Source organism: Artemia sp. Qi Xiang Cuo, chromosome 11, assembly GCF_049724085.1.
Source record: "Artemia sp. Qi Xiang Cuo chromosome 11, ASM4972408v1, whole genome shotgun sequence".
NCBI classification, from domain to species: Eukaryota; Metazoa; Arthropoda; class Branchiopoda; order Anostraca; family Artemiidae; genus Artemia; species Artemia sp. Qi Xiang Cuo.
In genome coordinates this window covers 56,245,232-56,263,769 of record NC_142804.1, presented here as the reverse complement: position 1 = coordinate 56,263,769, position 18,538 = coordinate 56,245,232, and the positions used below count along the sequence as shown (strand labels likewise).

Genomic DNA, 18,538 nt, shown 5'->3' with positions numbered 1-18,538 from the left:
TCACTTTAATTTTTCTCTGAGTAATTTAATGCTGTTAAATAGTTAGTTAGCGCGTCAGACAAGGTCGTACCGAGAGGGGAGTTGGGGGTTTGAACCCCCTCCCCCCGAAATGTTCGTCTGACTCGTAAAAACATAACAAATTTGATATAAACAAATTTTTATGCGTTTTTTTGTATACCCCCTCCCCCCCCCGGAAAAAAATCCTTGTGTAAAACACCCCCGAAAATAAAACTCCTGGAAATGGCCTTGGCGTTAGTAGCGAAAATAAGTGCTGAAAAGAAGAAGAAGAATAACGTTTCAAAATTAGGAAGGATTGTTCGAAACTGGGCTTCACAGTAATTAAGATAATTGACCTAGAAAGTTAAAAGGTTCTGTGTCTTGAAACGGAACAGGAAACTGATTTAAGCAACTGTTATCCCAAAAATAGGCACCACTTTCAGTACTCATATCACTTCCCATAATATCACATCTATAGTCATACACTGGTTCATCATTGAATACTTGACTTTGTGGATAAGTCTCTAAATTATAATAATCTAGGCATTCACTATTATAAACATTTTGATAAGGCATAGGTTCATAGTAGTTTTCAAAAGCATTGTCAACCACTGCATAGGTTTCAGTGGTCCAAGGCTGTTCGCCTGTGGGGTAAGACACAGTGTATTGTGTCTCAGGTACTGGCTCTATATATTCCTGTTGGAAATATGGATATTCAACCTTGGAAGTGTTGATTGAGTTGACTAGAGAGACTTCTGGTGTCCAAGTATGTTCGGGCTGCCATCTAGAAGTAGGATTACAGCTTGCTTGACTCTGGAAAATTGAAAATTCATCATTACTCGAATTTAATCAGATCTGAATTCATAGTTCTGAATAGAGAGTGTTTTCTATATAAAAATAGTGTACCATAATTATTGTAGTTCATGCTATTTTTATGATGATTGATGTAGAATAGAGTAGAATTCCCTATTGAGAAAATTCGACTTTTGCAAGATACGGTACTTTTAGCGGTACTTATTGAATAACGTTTATTTTAAGATTTAACGTTACCCATTTTAAGGTTTAACGTTATCCATAAAGTACGCTATTTAGATGTCTAAAACTCTCTAAGCTTAACACAAACGTAACTTTGTAAAAAGCCACATTTGAGGCTTTCGAATATCTTAACCTAAAATCTATTAAATACAGCATACAGCTGTGTTGACCTCAAGCGTCTTGGTGCTGCGACGAGTTGAGCCGCGTTTTCAGGCTCAGCGGGTTCGAACACGGGTTGTTCTCGTCTAGTTTAAAGTTTTTCGTCTAGTTTCAGCGGGTTCGAAGTTCAACCCCGTGTTTAATGCACTAGATGCACTGATGCACAATGCCTGATGCACTAGACGAGAACAACCCGTATTTGAACCCACTGAGCTGTGAACAACCCGTCTTCAAACACGGGTTGTTCTCGTCTAGTGTATCAAGCGTTGTGCAACAGTGCACCTAGTGCATCAAACACGGGGTTAAAACCTCGAACCCGCTGAAACTAGACGAAACTACACGAAAAACTTGAAACTAGACGAGAACAACCCGTGTTCGAACCCGCTGAGCCTGAAAACGCGGCTTTGTTAATCGCAGTGATAGTAGTAAAGTACTTTTTAAATCAATTTATATCAAACTGATTTAATTTTAGTCTACTTCGGTTTAAAATATACTATCTAATCAGTCTGGATATACATACTAAACGTCTTCTTGAGCTTCTGTTGACCCAGCCATTTAAACATCCTCCCCCACGGAAAATTTCCCCAGGAAATTTGTCTCGCAGGAAATCCAAACCTCTCGGACAATCTCCACCGCAGACAGTTACCCAAATGAAAATTGTTCTTATATCAAAAATTGAGCAGCCAAAGAGAAAATAAGACAAATAAAAAATGAAGAAGAGAAGGGATTCTGTGACATTCTACCTATATTCAAAAATACACAAATATATAATATAAAATACCCTATAGGATTTATTTTTGTGTTATTAGTTCTTTTAATTCCTTTTTTCGTGTTTTTGTGGCTGGGGGTTGAGTTCTTATAGCAGGATAAGGTAAAGTTTAAAGAAAATAAATGGGTTGCTTATTTGTAATAAAGAGCTCTTTCCATTTTAAATTTGCTTGGTTCTCACTTGGAGTTTGAATCCATGTTATTTAAATAAAAAATAAAAATTCCTCTTAAAGCTACATCAGACGAGAAAACCTTCTGAAGTACAACTAGTGGATGCGTCCTCGATCGCAAGGGACGGACTGGTACTACAGGTATCGGTACCAGATCAAGTTCACGAGATGTAATTACTCGTACTTCTTACTCCCCGCCTGTTATATTTGGGCACTTCCATCATGGGTTATATCTTCTACAGTTACCACTAATTTCATATTCTCAAATTGTATGCTTTAGCCTTTATCTTACCCCATTATGATAACTCAACCCCCAGAACGCGTAAAAAAGAATTATCTGGGATAATTGTCTGCTGGAGGATTGTTTTTTGGGGAGTGGGGGGGGGTTGGCTTTGAACAATTATGCTACTTATTCCCTTCTTTATGGGAGAATATAAGAGTAACAAATTTTATATATTTTTAATGGAGATATATTTGAAATAGTTACTTTCCCTCCTCTGTATTAGCCTACTCTCTAAGAGCCTTGAAAGAGATATTATTACTAAACTATTCTATTTGAGCAATCATTAATTTGTTTTTAATACCTGCAGCGTTACTAAAGTTTTTAATTAAATTTTACAACAATTGGTCATCAAAAGTTGGATGTTGATTTTTAATGAAACTCCAAAGTAGACAAATTTAGCACTCTATCAATAATTTATAATTTAAAAATGACAATTTTATTAATAATTAGCGCAAGTTATTGTTCATAATTTACGATTTTAACCCTTTATGTGTAATTATACTCTGTTATTCTTTCACTACATAAAATAACGTAAATTTGTATATTTCAAATCTAAAACAGCTTAGGGTGGATTGCCTGCAATGCAAAAGGAGGGGGAATATATTCATATATGGTATAAAACTTATTACGTGATGAAGTTCAGCAAGATACAATATTGTATTTTTTCATTTCATCCGAAAATATTCCTCGGTATACAGACTGCAAAAATGGCTCCTTCAACTCTTTATCTCCCCTACAAGTTTTTTTAATTACATTTTTTGAACATTTGCTATTTTTCAAAGTAACGAAATCACTTTATCCCCGGAACAGGACCGTATCCAGGTTTATTTCGAGGAGGTTGGGAGGGTTTACAAAATAATTTTTCGGGGTGGAGGTAAAAAAAACACATAAACATTTTTTTATATTCATTTTTGTTACGTTTTTACGAGTTGGACAAACATTTCTGGGGGAGGGGAGGGTTTAAAGCCCCTTAAACCCCCCCCCCCCTGGATGCGGCCTCACCCTGGAATGGTCTCAGATAATCTATTGTTTTGGCTTGTCTTTTTTATTCTTTTGCAAATGGGAGCTGTAAATAAAATAATTTCATCCATTTGGGAATAAAAACCGAATTTGTTGTACTTCAACTTCTAGAATTGTCTGTTTAAAAAAAGTCACTTTCTTAATCACAAAATGGACATGCATCTATTAGAAAAATAAATATAGCAAAATAAGGAGGAAATAGTAAATATAAATAAAACAAAATATTGTTTATCAACCTATAAGATAAGTTATGTTGAAATTTCAGACTTTGGGAAATTATGTAAAGAAATTTATTTGTGCTGTATTAAGTTATGATGCCGCTGATATGCATAAAGATCGTAACTGACATTACTACATTTCTGAGAAAATTAGCAAAAACCAATTGACAAGCTTTTTTCAAAGGCAAAATCAGCATGTTCAATCACACTTCGATCCTCCTGATCTATATTCCCATGTTGATGATCCCTTTATCAAACGTTTTTTTTAGCAACTGTGTGGAAAGTATGAAACTGTCAGTTTTGACCTCGAGGCGCCACACAGTGAGCATTAGTTCAAAATTATTGAAAAAGGGATAATTCTCCTATTTTCTAAGTAAGTTTAGATCCATCTCCAAAAAAGTCTATGTACTATCAAAATTATGGCTACGTCACTGGGTTAGTTTGAGACTAATAAATTCAATCATAGAAGTATTTTGTCCTTTTTGATGCAAGTTACAGCAGCAGGATCGCTGCAAAATTACTCTTTTAAGAGGTAACAAAATCCTTAAATGTTTTCAGTGAAGTTCACCCTGAAATGCTTTATACGGAAATGGAAGGTCTGATTTACAATAAAGATCTTGTTAGGTGGTGGAATAATTTCTTTCTTCATCTCATCTGCTTCTTCTTTAAGTCGTCGGCGTTTCAATCCAAGTCTTGAAAATCCTTTCAATCGCTTTTGTTCTGCAGCTGTTATTTTTGCTTCCGGTTTTGGATGATCGTGTACTCCCTTGGACTAGAAAATCAAAGTAGGAATGGTAAAACATGGACTAAGTAAAATCAGATAAGCACATTTGGGTAGGTACCTTTCAAGACAGAATAATATCCCGCAAAAGATATAAGTTAATTTTCTATAAGGGGTGGTAAGCCGGAGCGTAATTTCATCAAAATCCTGGGGGGGGGGAGTTGAGCCTTTTTTCCCAAGTCGATTGAAAAATAAAAAATGAGCCATATAGTACCATAAAGGCGAAGGTATACCAAAGAAACCTGATATGTTTCTATGGATGCTTGAATTATGTAGGCCTATCTCAGTCAGAGACGTCGTCTGGGGGGGGGGGGGTGCGCCACCCCTATAATTTGGAAAACAAAATATTATACAGCCCATGCTCATTGACTGTCCGGATATGAACCCTTCTCCTGCTCCTGCCGGATATTCGCCCCCTGATCTTAGTTTTGACAAGATGTTTGAAGATACTATATTTCAAATGGGGGGGGGGGGGTTGGTATCTTGGGGAAGATTCTCCTTGCCCCATACCACATTATAACCCTGGTGGTAAGATTGTTTGCTTTTCACTTTTTGTATTAGTAGATAAGAAAAAACTATATCTATTGAGGGTCTAGGCAAACCAATAAAATTCAGCTTATGGATTTTATATCCGTGCTCTTGGCTCACAGCCAAGGGTCGAGATGTTCTCTATTAAGATCCAAAGGGAGCCAAGCGCCATGACTGCCAAAAACAGGCCCAAATTTCATGTGCGCCCATAGGCTGAATTTTAGCGGGGCTTACCTGGTCTAATCGGCACTTCCAGTGCTGTATAATACAAATCACAAAACAAAATTATGATAGGCGACGCAATAGCAATGCCTAAGTAAAGAGCGATATGGGCACAATGTATAATTTATTTGTTTTTACCAGGGCACTTCTAATAGAAAGAAATGTCGTAGAAATTTCAAAAAGACCTCATTCGATTGGAAATTGAGAGGGCTAGTGCCCTTTTTAATAGTAAAACGCGATTGGAGTGCAACTAATGCCAATCCCCCACGCCAATCATTTCCCCAAACACATCCAAACAAAATTTTGAGACAATCATTTTGTTCAACGTAGTTTAAAGGTCCGGAAATTATGACTTTGAGGTTGACAACCCCCTCCCCCAACTCTCGGAGCAAGGGTTTTTATGCCCTGGGGGATATAAGGTTTTTTATAAGAAAAGGGGTTGTATAAACCTCAGAGAGGGCTCACTGAATCGGTACCAGCCCTCTCCCCCTATTCCAATCATTTCTCCAAACACATCTAATAAAAAATTTTAGACAGACATTTTGTTCAGTGTAGTTGAAAGGTCCAGAAATTATGTCTTTGAAGATGAAATCCCACCCTAGCCCCCAGGGCAAGGGTTTTAAGTTACACCCTGGGGTATATAAGGTTTTTATAGAAAGGGTGGTCGTATAAACTGCGGAGAGGGCTCATTGGATTGGTAATCAGAAGCTATAGTGCTCTTTTTAAGAGTCAAAGTGATCAGAGGGCAGATATTTCTCCCCCCCCCCCCACACACACAAGTTGAATTTTCCCAAAATGCATCTGATAGAAATTTTAAGATGGTCATTTGTTGTCGTAGAAACTTTGAAAAGGGCTCAGTCGGTTGGAAATTGAAAGAGCTAGTGCCCTCTTTAATGGTCAAAAGTGATTGGAGGGCAACCATCCCCTCCCCCCACACCCATAATTTTCCAAAACACTTCCAATAAAAATTTTCAAGTAACTGTTTTGTTTGACGTAGTTTAAAAGTCCAGAAATTATGTCTTTGAGGATGAGCCCCCCCCCCCCCCCAGAGTCCTCAGGGCAAGGGTTGTAAGTTATACCCCGAGGGAATATAAGGTTTTTATGGGCAGTGTGGTCGTATAAGCTTTGAAAGGGGCTCATTGGATTGGAAATGGGAAGTTTAAGTGCCCTTTAAGATTCAAATTTATCGGAGGGCAGCTATACCCTCACGTTATATTTTCCCCAATTGCATCCGATAGAAATTTTGAGATAGCCATTTGTTCAGAAATAGCGCAAACATCACATAACAAGGCCTTTGGGGTTGACACCCCCCCCCATAGTGTCAGGGTAAGGGTTGTAAGTTAAGCCCCGAAGGCATGTAATGTCTTTATAGAAGGGGTGGTCTTGTGAACTTTAGAGGAGGCTCATTTGGTTGAAAATGTATAGTTCTAGTTAATTTTAAGATTCAAAGGTGATAAAGGGAAAATATCCCCCCCCCTACTTGACATCCTCTTTTCCCATAACATATTCAATCGGCATTGCGAGACAGACATTTTGTAACCAATAGTCCAAAGAGCATATAACAGTGTCTTCAGTAATCAAATATAAGGGATATTTAGGCGGACGTTGAACTAAATCAAAACATACTATGAACATGGGGGATTTTGAACTAGCCAGAAGGCACTATGTGTATACTTTTAATACTACCACTACAGTTACTGTAACTAATGACGCTAAGAGTAAAGGTCGCAAAGATGCTAAAACGCTAAGGTCGCAAAGAGTAAGGTGAACTTCTAGGAAGCGCTTAGGGAGAGTTTCAATTAAACGAAAAAACTGCATGCATGCAGGTTTTCAAAAGGGCCTATGAGCAATATGATAGGCAGCACCACTCTATGATAGCTAGAAATATCGTCGAAACATTCAAAGGAGCTAATTCGAAACAAAATTAAAAGTTCTAGTGTCCTTTATAAGATTGGAGGACAAACAGCCCGTCTCTCAAGGTGATTCATTTTCCAAACACATCCAGTCAAAATTTGAGACAATCATTTTGTTCAGCCTTGTAGAACGGTCCAGTAATTATGTCTTTAGCAACTATGGCTATGTCTTATTGGGCATGTCAACCCCCCCCCCCCCAATTATGCAATTGGCCCATTATGCTATAAAACTAAACCAAAAGGTATTGTGTTTATGGTTGCCAATCAGACATTCCATCAATATATCGAGAACGACTGGGGGTATTTAGTTGCAATTTTTTGGGCTACTGCTATTACTACTTCTCCTCTTACAATTTGGAAAAAATAAACAGAGTGTAAGTGTATCCAGGTAAGTGTTTCAGGTCAACTTGAGGTGGTATAAAATTAAATAAAAAAAATACTATTTGTGTCAGGATTAAAAATCTTTGAAAAAGTTTATCCCAACATACAAATAGCAAGCCAAACTATGGATTCTTATAGAAAAAAACTGAAGAGATATAAAATACTATTTTTGGAAAATTAACATTAGTAGGGCTGATATCCCGCAATTTGCACTTTACTGAAAACAAAATACGTTTTAATGTTTTCACTTTTTTTTACTTAAATAAATAAAAAACATCAAGACTTTAACAAATAAATATTAATACATGTATATTAAACTGACAATCCACGGCAGTGGCGGATCTAGGGGGTGAGGGGTGCCCCCCTAACGTAGTCTAAAGTAGTGTAATTTACCTAATTAACGCAAGTTCGCGTTAATTAAACTTTCTCCTAACAAAAGTTTATCGGATCAACCTGCTTTGCCCCCCCCTAAAAAAAATCCTGGATCCACCCCAGATCCACGGGCTTTTTTTCAGTAAAGCCTAAATTATTTTCTGTTATTCATAAAGCATGGGGGTTGCAAGCCCTACTAATGTTAATTTTTGCTCGTTTCGAGTTTGACTTGGCTATTTATTCTAATTTCTGTTCGTTTTGAGTTAGATTTATTTACTGATAGTGATTTGTGCTAGTTTCATGCCTTGAAGATTATTTTGACTTTATTTCTGCCCATTTTTGCCTTAATGGAGCTCTACTTTTCTTTGAAAAACTTGTTTTTTTGGATTTTTTTTAAGTAATACATTTATAATGCAGCGTCATTCAGATAGGGGGGGGGGGGGGGGTTGAAGCCCCCTCCTGCCCCCCCCTCTTATGGGTGGCCATGCCAAATATTGAGTAAACTCCTGTTCTCCTCATAATTATCTTTAAAATATGAACTTTCTTTTGGCACATATTTAATGCATTTTTAGCATTCAGGGAGTATGGTATTCTTGTACCTACTATCCAAAATTATGCTCCTGTATAGTAGTTGATCCAGTTTGTGATCACCCTCTCCCCGAGACATAGTTGTCGTTTAATGCTATGAAGTCTCCCTTGCATTTATACAAGTCTTTCGAGTACAGAAAAGAATAAGATTCGGGGGGGGGGGGCAGCCATCCCTCTTCCCAAGTTTTTTGGATCCGCCACTGTTTGTCAATTAGGGAAGAATTTCTTAGGATATTGGTGGATCCAGGATTTTTTTAGGTGTGGGCGCAAAAAAGGTTGATTCGATAAACTTGCGTTAGGAGCAAGTTTAATTAACGCAAACTTGTGTTAATTAAGTAAATTACACTACTTTAGACTATTTTAGGGGGTGTACGCCCCCCTCACCCCTCCCCTAGATCCGCCACTGTCTTAGGATGCTATCAGTGTTTCCACTTCAAATTTTTTCAAATCCCTAAAAGGCTTGATGAAAATCCCTAGAAATCCGTATTTTTAATGCCAAAATCCCTAAAAGTTTCCCCATTTTCTGACTTCTTTCCAAGTCACAAGTAAAGCTTTATTATCCTGACTTTTAATATTTTTTGTTCAGGACGACTTATTTTGTAACTCAAGACCTTTACTTGTACCAAAATATCTTCTTTTGACGTTAAAACAATGCTTTGTATTTATCGACTAGTTAAGTTCGGTTTTGATTTACAGATTCTGGTTCCAGATCTGAGATTCTGGACCGTAAATAGAATATATTCTATTTATTTGCATTTTTTCCCATTATTTTTTCCTTATCCATTACTATTTTTGCAACACCCTCGTTTTTATTTGAATTGGTACGAAGGATTGCCATGAATGATATCCAACCGGTATCTTTTTCAAGTATTATTTTTGTTTAGACTTTTTTTTTATATTAAGTTGTGCTTACTGTTCATAAAAATTTCTGAATTTTTTCTCGAATTTATAAAATTCTGTTTTCCAAGGGGGGGGGGGGTAAACGCCTAGAACCGTCTCCTGGAAGGCTCTTTCGGAGTGGCCGCCCGGTGAAAAAATAATCACAAGATTGTTGAAAAAATCACTAAATCAATAAAAAAATCACTAAAATTATAATACTTTTTATCAGTTTAATGAATAGTTATTTTGCTTCTTTACCATGTTCTGTACAGGCGCATGAATAGGAAGGGTGTAAAATTACCCCCCTAGATGTGGAAAAATACCTTTAGATTGGTGTTTTCTTTTTCCTCAAGCGAAAATACCCTTGAAATTTTGAAAATACCTTTCCGCGTCTTTATGCAGAGAATAGAACAAAATCCTTGCTTCCTCCCTGTATTTTATTAATTTGGTACCCTGGATTTATCCCCCGATCGGTGAAAATTAATTATCGGTAATCTAATCGAAAAATTTACTTTTACTTTTTAATTTTTTTCCTTGTCCATTCAAAACCCCAATTTTTTTCCAACAAATATGGGAACTATTTTCTTTTTACTCTAGTTGAGCTAGTGCAATTACTGGAAACCAACAGCAATTTTGAAAATTACTTTTTTTTATATTTTTATGGAAAAAATTTGTCCCGCCCTTCACAAATTTTAATAAGCATCGGTCTTATTGTTTCTTTAATAAAAAAAAATCCAAAGAAAAAGTTTTCCTCCCGATATTTTTCCTTTTACTACTGATAATTAACTAAAAAAACTTTTTCCATAAAATAAGTTTCTATAGGAAAAGTAAAGAACTCCATTAAACCAAAAATTAGCAAAAAGCTAATCTACCAAGCACAAAACTACCACAAATCAGTATCAATAAATTAATGAAACCCGAAACGAACAGAAATTATAAGAAATAACCGAGTCAAACTCAAAACGATCAGAAAATAACATGATTAGGACTCACAACCCCTATGCATACTCAAGGCCAGAACATAATTTGCACTTTACTGAAAAAAAATCACTTTAATAACTTTAACAAATACAGAATTAGAATAAATACGAGCATATGTATATTAAACTAACAATACAACATTCATTTGCACTTTTTCAGTAGAAAGTTTAGTTAATTGTTAGTAATAAACGGAAATATATTGGGAGAAAAACATTTCTTGGATCTGTTTTCATTAAAGAAACAATAAGACCCATGCTTATCAAAATTTGCGAAGGGCGGGACAATTTTTCTCCCTGAAAATACAAAAAAGGATCATTTTCAAAATTGTTGTTGGTGTCCTAGTAATTACATTGTACTTTAGGGTTATTTTCAATTTCTTATATGGAAACTTGGAAAAATAACACACAAGTTTTTCTTCTGTGAATCAGGGTATTGGGGGTATACATTTTCGGAGGGGCTGGGTACACTGAATGTCATTTTATGTCTGAAATTCCTCTCACAAAGGGAAGTTTGGTCTCCTAATACTGCTTATTAGAACTGATAACCATAGAAAAAGAGTTATAGATTGATACCGCTTATACGTATGTGCGTATAGCTTTGGAACCTTTCAACTATGCTGAACAAAATTTTGATATTACGATTTTTGAGAAAAAAGGGACGTACGAGGGGTCTGGTTGCCTCCAATTCTCATAGTCACATAGAAAAGGCTACTGGCAATTTTAATTCCCGTTCAAATGAGCCCTCTCCCGATATTCTAGCACTATTGGTTCGATACGATCATTCCTGGGGGAAAAACACACATCTGTGATCTTTCTTCTGGCAAAAACTACTAAACTCAACTTTTTCTGCAGTTTAGAGCTTGAAACCTCAATAGAATAGGAAGTTATTCCTGCTTATTAGGCATTTCAATTACAAACAAGAGAATTTAGAGAATTATTGGAGTATCGATTGGATATTAGAAGTAAAAACTAAAACCATTAAACAATTATCAGAGGAGATACCACCAACCCCCTTGTTCCCTACCGACTTCAGTCATCAAACTATAATCGATTTAACCTATCTAGTTATATTACAAATCTCTTTATGAAAAACACCAAGTCATATTTTCTTTTTTGGTAATTTCTTTTTTTTCATTCAGAAAATTATATTTAATGTATACCTACCTTCTTTTTTATCGATGACTCCATTTCCGATCTATTTGCAGATGTAGAGGGTGTATTCATATCCAATCCATTTTCAGAAGGTTTTAACGAAAAAAAAAATCTAATTTGCAACTGATAGATTATAGAGAGTAAAAAACCTTAAATATGAAGAAAAAAACTGACCGGAGCAAATGTTGTGAAATAGGAAGTATAAAATATATTTGCAATTTTGCAATTAACTAGGTTTACCTATCCTCTTGATGATAACGCTCTGAGGTCTATATTTAATATAGTGCGAAATCGGAAGTTTCAAAGGTGGTATATTTACATAAATAATAATTTGGCACATATTGGGAGGTGTAATGGACCACTATTTTCCTTTTTTTATTAGTTAGCTTCCTGTATGATTTATTTGATTGAATAATGAATCTATGCGCTATATCGTAAGAAATCACTAGATTTAGAAAAAAAACTCCCTAAAAATTCCTTAAAAAATCCAGAAGACTTGTAAAAATCCCTAAATAAAAAACAGACCTCAAAAATCCCTATTAAAGGGGGAAATCCCTAGAATGGAAAAACTGGATGCTATATACATACCACACATTTAAGACCTCTGGAGATGGCGCAAAAATCGATATTGCCCCAGGGTGCCGGAACCCCTATTTACCCTTCTGCAACGAGCTTTAAAATAGAAAAAACTTTTTTTGTCGTTTGTTTAGCTTTTGCCCCCTATTATCAATAACTATTGTTAAAATTGACAACTCATTGCAACACCGAGTCGCCTGAGGCCAACAGGGCTGTGCAGGCCCCTCCTTTGGCTTTAACAACTCCCCCTGTCTTCATTAAGAGCTGCGTTTTCAGGCTCAGTGGGTTCGAACACGGGTTGTTCTCTTCTAGTTTCAAGTTTCTAGTTTTTCGTCTAGTTTCGTCTAGTTTCAGCGGGTTCGAAGCTTCAACCTCGTGTTTGATGCACTAGATACACTGATGCACAACGCTTGATGCACTAGACGCGAACGACCCGTGTTTAAAGACGGGTTGTTCACGGATCAGCGGGTTCGAACACGGGTTGTTCTCGTCTATTGCATTAAGCGTTGTGCATCAGTGCATCTAGTGTATCAAACACGGGGTTGAACATTCAAACCCACTGAAACTAGACAAAATTAGACGAAAAACTAGAAACTTGAAACTAGACGAGAACAACCTGTGTTCGAACCCGTTGAGCCTGAAAACGCGACTAAGCGTTCTCCGAAGTATATACCAAACACATTTACGTATGACGCCTACAAAGGCACGGAACCATTAGTCTCTTGAAGGAATTTTGCTGCTCGGCACATAACTCATAATCCCGAGAGAAAAAAAAACGAAAAAAAAAACATCGCTTCAATTTCTAAGGTCTAAATATTTTCTAAGATTGGGATGACTTCATACTACCCATATCTGAAAACCCATTTCCTGAGATATTTCTTTTGGTTGTTTAAAAATTATGACGCTTTTAGGGCAGTGTTGACACATGGGACACTGGAAATAAATTAGCAAAATCAACTAGTTACATTTCACGATTCTTTTGTCCGTAAGAATTAAAAACATTAGCAAACTGTTGATTGAGACAGTTATCATTTAAACATTTGCCTCTCAATTACTTCAACTATCTGTCTTGGCTTTTCTCTGTATACAATTAGCCATGTCTTGATGCAATGTACTGCAAAATACTTGAGTCCGTTGATTTTGAATTGAAGTTATCAAGTATTTTGCAGTAGGTTGCATAGGTTGCAACCTACTGCAAGGCATGTGTGTGTGTGTGTGGAATATCCTGTTGATTTTGAGACCTTCAAAATAAAAATACATCATCGTAAGGTATTTAGTGTCATATGCTTTAGCTCATTTTTTGCTGATTTCGTACCAGCGTTTTTGTTTTTGTTTTTAAATTGGTACCGCTAATACCAAAAAGTATGTAGCTGTAGCCTACATAGTTTTTTTCCAATATAAGTTAAATTCCTGATTTTTCCTAATTTCTTAAGATATATCTGATTGTGTAAGTTTCAACTTAACCAAATTAATCAGCTTCCATTTTCAATGTCCTTGATACGGAAAAAAATGGGTAGGCCTACTTACTACTTATGTATTATACAGAACACACTCGTGAAGTGAATTTAGGTCAATCCTAATGTAACACACCAAAATATGATGAAAATATAATACTTTATTAACAAAACAATCGGTACTACAACGTAAAATTATGGAAAGCACGCTGCTGAGAACGCATAAGTTCAATACCTAACCTAATCTAACCAAAATACCATACCAACTGTATACATTAAATATTTAATTAAAATATACCTACAACGTAGTTTTCCCACTGAACCTAAGCTAATTGTCTAATTCAGGTAGCTAAACCAGTTTTTGTCAAATCTTACAGAGCAGACTTCTCGAGTGTGATCTGTTTAATACGTGAGTACCAAAAAATGAATACCTGAAAAAATATTGCGTTTTCCGTGTGCCTCCAAAAATGTGTAACAGGGTAGCCACTGTGCCCACGACAAGCTACAATTTCTAGTCTCCCAACGCATCGCCTGTTTGGACATGGCTTACCTGAAATTAAAAGAAAACAACTTGCATAATTATATAGGAATGTTTATTGCTTCAAAATGCACACGCAAATCTCTGTAAACAGCACGCGCCAAATAGCCCCATAAAACATATATGCAAATTTTCTATTTGGTGCACCGTATTCGCTTTGCAGTTGTACATTGCAAAAAAGTAATTTATGAGGAACAATCGCACCCATGCGATGGAGGTGTTTTGTTCATAATGATATAGGTGGGTGTTTTGACATTAACAAGTAGTCTTTTATTTTCTGCTTTCAAACAGAAAGGATGCAAAAGAAATAAACTTTGAAAATACGATTTTCAAGGATAGCCAAGATCAACTAAAAAATTATGGCTCGAAATTGCAGGTAAAATTAAATTAATGACTACATTCCTACACAATCTTCTTAAAGGGTATAATTAAAACAAAAATTATTTGACTATGTCGGTAACTCTTAGCCCATCAACAATTTCCAGCTCTGAAAACAATCGTGCGACGCTATGAAGTGGGTACCTGAAGCCTGAGGCCAAGTGAGTATTTTTCATTATACTGTTAGTAGGTTTAATTAAAATGCCGACAAATTTTATACGTATCTTTCTACCTAGAGTACTTTTGCATTGCATTTTGCAACGCGAATTTTGCGATGGGGAAGGGGACAGAATGTTTTTTTCTCTGGTTTTCATAAAAGAGCATGCTCTAAAGTTCTTTTGTTGTTTTTTTTCTGCCCGTCATCCTACAGGCTCGTTGCCTAGTATAATATAAACGGAAAATATTATAAAAAGTAAACAGATGGACCGGAGGATGTGACTAAAAAGAAGATAGTAGGCCTATTTTCACTTATTTACTTATTCTCTCTTTCTTCAAGGCTTTACTATTTCTAATCTCCACCTCCGTGCAGTGGTGTATCTAGGGATAGCAAGGGGGATATCTGTACCTGGGTGCAACCTCTGAGGGGACACCAAAATGAGTTTTTTTTTGTGTTTACTTATATTGTGGTAGTGATGGTAGGGGGAGAGGTGCAAAAACTGACATTGTTCCAGCCTTCTGAAAATCCTACCTACATCTCTGCCCCCATGAGAAAATGCTGACAAAGTAAGTTTGCGAGCCTGTGAATGGCTTGGTTTTGTACAAAAATATCTAAAATTTGTTTTACATGAAGATGACAGTGTTTATTAGACAAATATATCTATTCCAATGGAAATGTTAAATAAAAAGTAGAAATATTTAGTTAAGAAAGAAAATATCAATGCATGCTCTGTTTAAAATTGAAACTGATCAAAGAATCTAAGGGGTCCTAAGGCGCTAGGAATTGGGGGAGTGTCGCATTCATAGTCATGATTAAATAAGGCTCAAAACATGAAAATTCATACAATTTGAATTTGGAAGGTGGATAAGTTTGTGAGACTAAAGTGTCCTGCCGCTCCCCAGTAACTAATCAACATGCTCTTAGAAACAGTTGATTATTATTGCACCCACCGGAGCTCAATCAAAGTTAACCGCTTTGCACACTCATGGAGTTCTGTCTAGTTTTCGATTCTGAAGTAGCACCTGTCTGCCCAGGAACGTAAGTGGAAGGGGGCTCATCCCCACCTCAAACCTTGGGTTTTTATTATGATTGCCCTCACAATGTCTTACATTCTTGAAATAAAACATCTGTTTTGGTTTTTCCAAATCCCTCACCCCAAAAAGCAAAGTTGCCTAGTCTTTTTTGGCAATGCCTACCAAAAATTCCTAGCAATTCATACCTTGTTTCATTCCAAATACGGCTAATTACCTAATAGTGCCCTGGCTTCTATTTGATGTCCTTTTGTTCTCTTTTAAATAATTATAATATATACAGCGTAAATTATAACAAAACCACCCTAGTATCACTCATCATTGTTAAAACTCATAAGAATCTGCTCATCGTGGCACAAATTCCACCCGAGGCAAGTGAAGCGCAAAGCCATGTCAGTTTCATAGCAGTATGTCGTATTCGTCTACTGACAAAGACACACTTCCCAATTCAATTATAGTCTTGATTCTGTAAAAGTAGATTTTTGGCCTCAAACTTAAGGCCTAAGGCTTTGTCCCTCATTTGTTACGAAAAATAATAGCATTTAGTAATTTGTAGAAGTGTAGTCAGGTAGTACTACTATTACTACTACAAACAAATCACTGCAGCACCAAGCCGTCTGAGGTCGACGCAGCTGTGCACGCTTCTCCTCCATCTCAATGTATTCAAAGCCTCCCTCTTTGCACCCTCTCAAGAAGTTCCCATTTCCTTCAGATCTTTCCTTAGGACGTCCTCCCACCCAGTTGGGGACAACCCACTTTTCGTTCGGCCCTAGACGTTTGGCAGACAAGGACAACCTGTCATCCTTCATCCGCAGAACGTGTCCTAGCCATCTCATCCTTTCTCCCACTGTAACTTTAGAAAGCGGGATTAAACCCCATTTTTCGTACAGCTTACTAAGTGTAGTTATGTAGTGACTATTCGTAATACATGATAAGCTATAGATTTTCTTGGAGACTGGAGCCTAACCCGGAAAGGGATGAAGAGTAAGGCCTTGAATAGATTGGGGTGAAGGAGGAGTATGCATAGATGTGTTGGCCTCGGGCTGTTTTGTGCTGCAGTGCGTCGTTAGTAATTGCAGTTGCAGTGGGCACTGCCACTGCTACTGTATTCTATCATTATTAGTATTTATTGTCATTACTCTTCATACTGTATTGCTCTATTTGTTTCTGGAGGGGTGATCAATAAAGTGTTGCGCCCTGAGTTTTAGTTATATTCACTACACCGCTGAAATCAAGTGTTTTGATGCTAAAATACTGAACAATTTAAAAAATTCAGTTAGTAGATTTGGGTAGTGGATGCTTTAATTAAGGAGAATCAATGACATAGACGATCTTTGAAATCAGAACACATATCTTACATTATTAACTGGCTGAAGTTAAATGTGGCATAAAATTCCAGCGTAATAATAGGCTTAGTGGTGAATAATAAGTTTGATAATAAAAATAAGTTTTAGATAAATAATTATTGAATAAGTTTTAGATAACAAGTTAAAACTTAATTATTTTTAATAATAAAATGACATGGTTCAATAGTAACCGAAACTCTAAAAAACAGAATTTTGATATCAATAAGTATATGAGAAAAATCGGCCTATTATGCTGATTCCAAAAATATAAGATTCATTAAGCTTAGTGTAATCCATAAAGGTTATGAACCTGAGAAAATTCGCATGATGTTAGAAAAAAAGAGGTAAGGCACCCTAAAAGGCAAAATATCTTAATGAAAATCACACCATCAGATTCAGCGTATCAGAGAACCCTACTTTGGAGGTTTCAAACTCCCATCTGTAAAAATATGGAATTCTGTATTTTTTTGTCGAAAGACAAAAAATACTGATTATTACTTGTGAGCCAGATTTACCGGAATTATTTGAAAAACTATAAGAAATTAATAAAAAAAAAAATTTTTTTCAACTGAAAGTAAGGAGCAACATTAAAACTCAAAACGACCAGAAAATATTTCGAATATGAAGGCGGATGCCCCCTCCTCAATACCTTGCTCTATATGGTAAAGTTTGACTCTTAGTCCAAATTTTTTAAGAACGACTCCTGAAACACAAGGGCCGTTTAATTAGAATAGGAAGCTTTTATAAAGTGCTAAAAACTTTAGCATGAAGAGCAAGGTATTGAGGAGGGGGCACAACCCCTTCATATACGGAATAATTTCTGCTCGTTTTGAATTTTAATGTTACTCCTTACTGTCAGTTGATAAAACATATATTTTAGCCTCGAAGAATATAATTGACTGAAAATAATCATTAGAGGTGCCAGAAAATTACTCAAGATTTTGGCTATTTCTAATGGAATCTGGGCACATGTTGACTTTAAACATGAAAGCTCCTTCTCAGAGAGCTGAAGAAAATTGCTTAAGGCGGCTTTTCAAAGTCCTTTTAACTTCAATTTTCTAAATTTATTTACATAGATACAGGGCCATATCCAGTATTTTTGTTTGGGGGAGATATCTTTTTTTTTGGGGGGGGGAGTACAAAAAACTTCAAACGCATCAAAGATGTGTTTTTCATGCATTTTATTACGTTTTTATGAGTAGACAAACATTTCGGGGGGGGGGGTCAAACCCCCTTGCCCCTCCCTTGAATACGGTATTGCGAGGACATGATAAAGGATAATAAAATAAAAAGGATAAAGATTATAAAAGCCATTGATTGCAGATAATAAATATCAAACGTAAATAAATCATCACTCGGTCTTTTTTAGTATTGAACATTGATTTTTATTTGCACTGTATCATCTAAACTGGGGTGGGAACCCCTCACCTACAGCAGAATGTTGTCTGCTGATTTCAGCTTTGATTTGTCTCGAAGTCGCTTTTTTACAAGTATGACAATTTCACTCATAGGGAACCTAAGGTCTATTGTACAAGCTACAACTCATCTTTTTTTGGTTTTAGACTCAAAAATTTTGACAATCAAATAAGCATTGCTCATACATCATCTGTAA

The 18,538-nt window shown here is 36.2% G+C and overlaps 1 protein-coding gene across 1 annotated transcript in view; it reads right to left on the bottom strand.

The window, feature by feature from the left end:
• Window positions 1-226: 226 nt before the first annotated feature.
• LOC148947159 (uncharacterized) overlaps window positions 227-18,538 on the bottom strand; it is a 31,032-nt gene continuing 12,720 nt past the window's right edge. The window contains exons 3-5 of the mRNA XM_089097294.1: window positions 13,908-14,026; window positions 4,258-4,422; window positions 227-810 (exon numbers count right to left, since the gene is read on the bottom strand). Coding sequence (XP_088953420.1) covers window positions 340-810; window positions 4,258-4,422; window positions 13,908-14,026 — 755 coding nt within the window. The 3' untranslated portion in view covers window positions 227-339. The remainder of the gene's footprint in view (window positions 811-4,257; window positions 4,423-13,907; window positions 14,027-18,538) is intronic.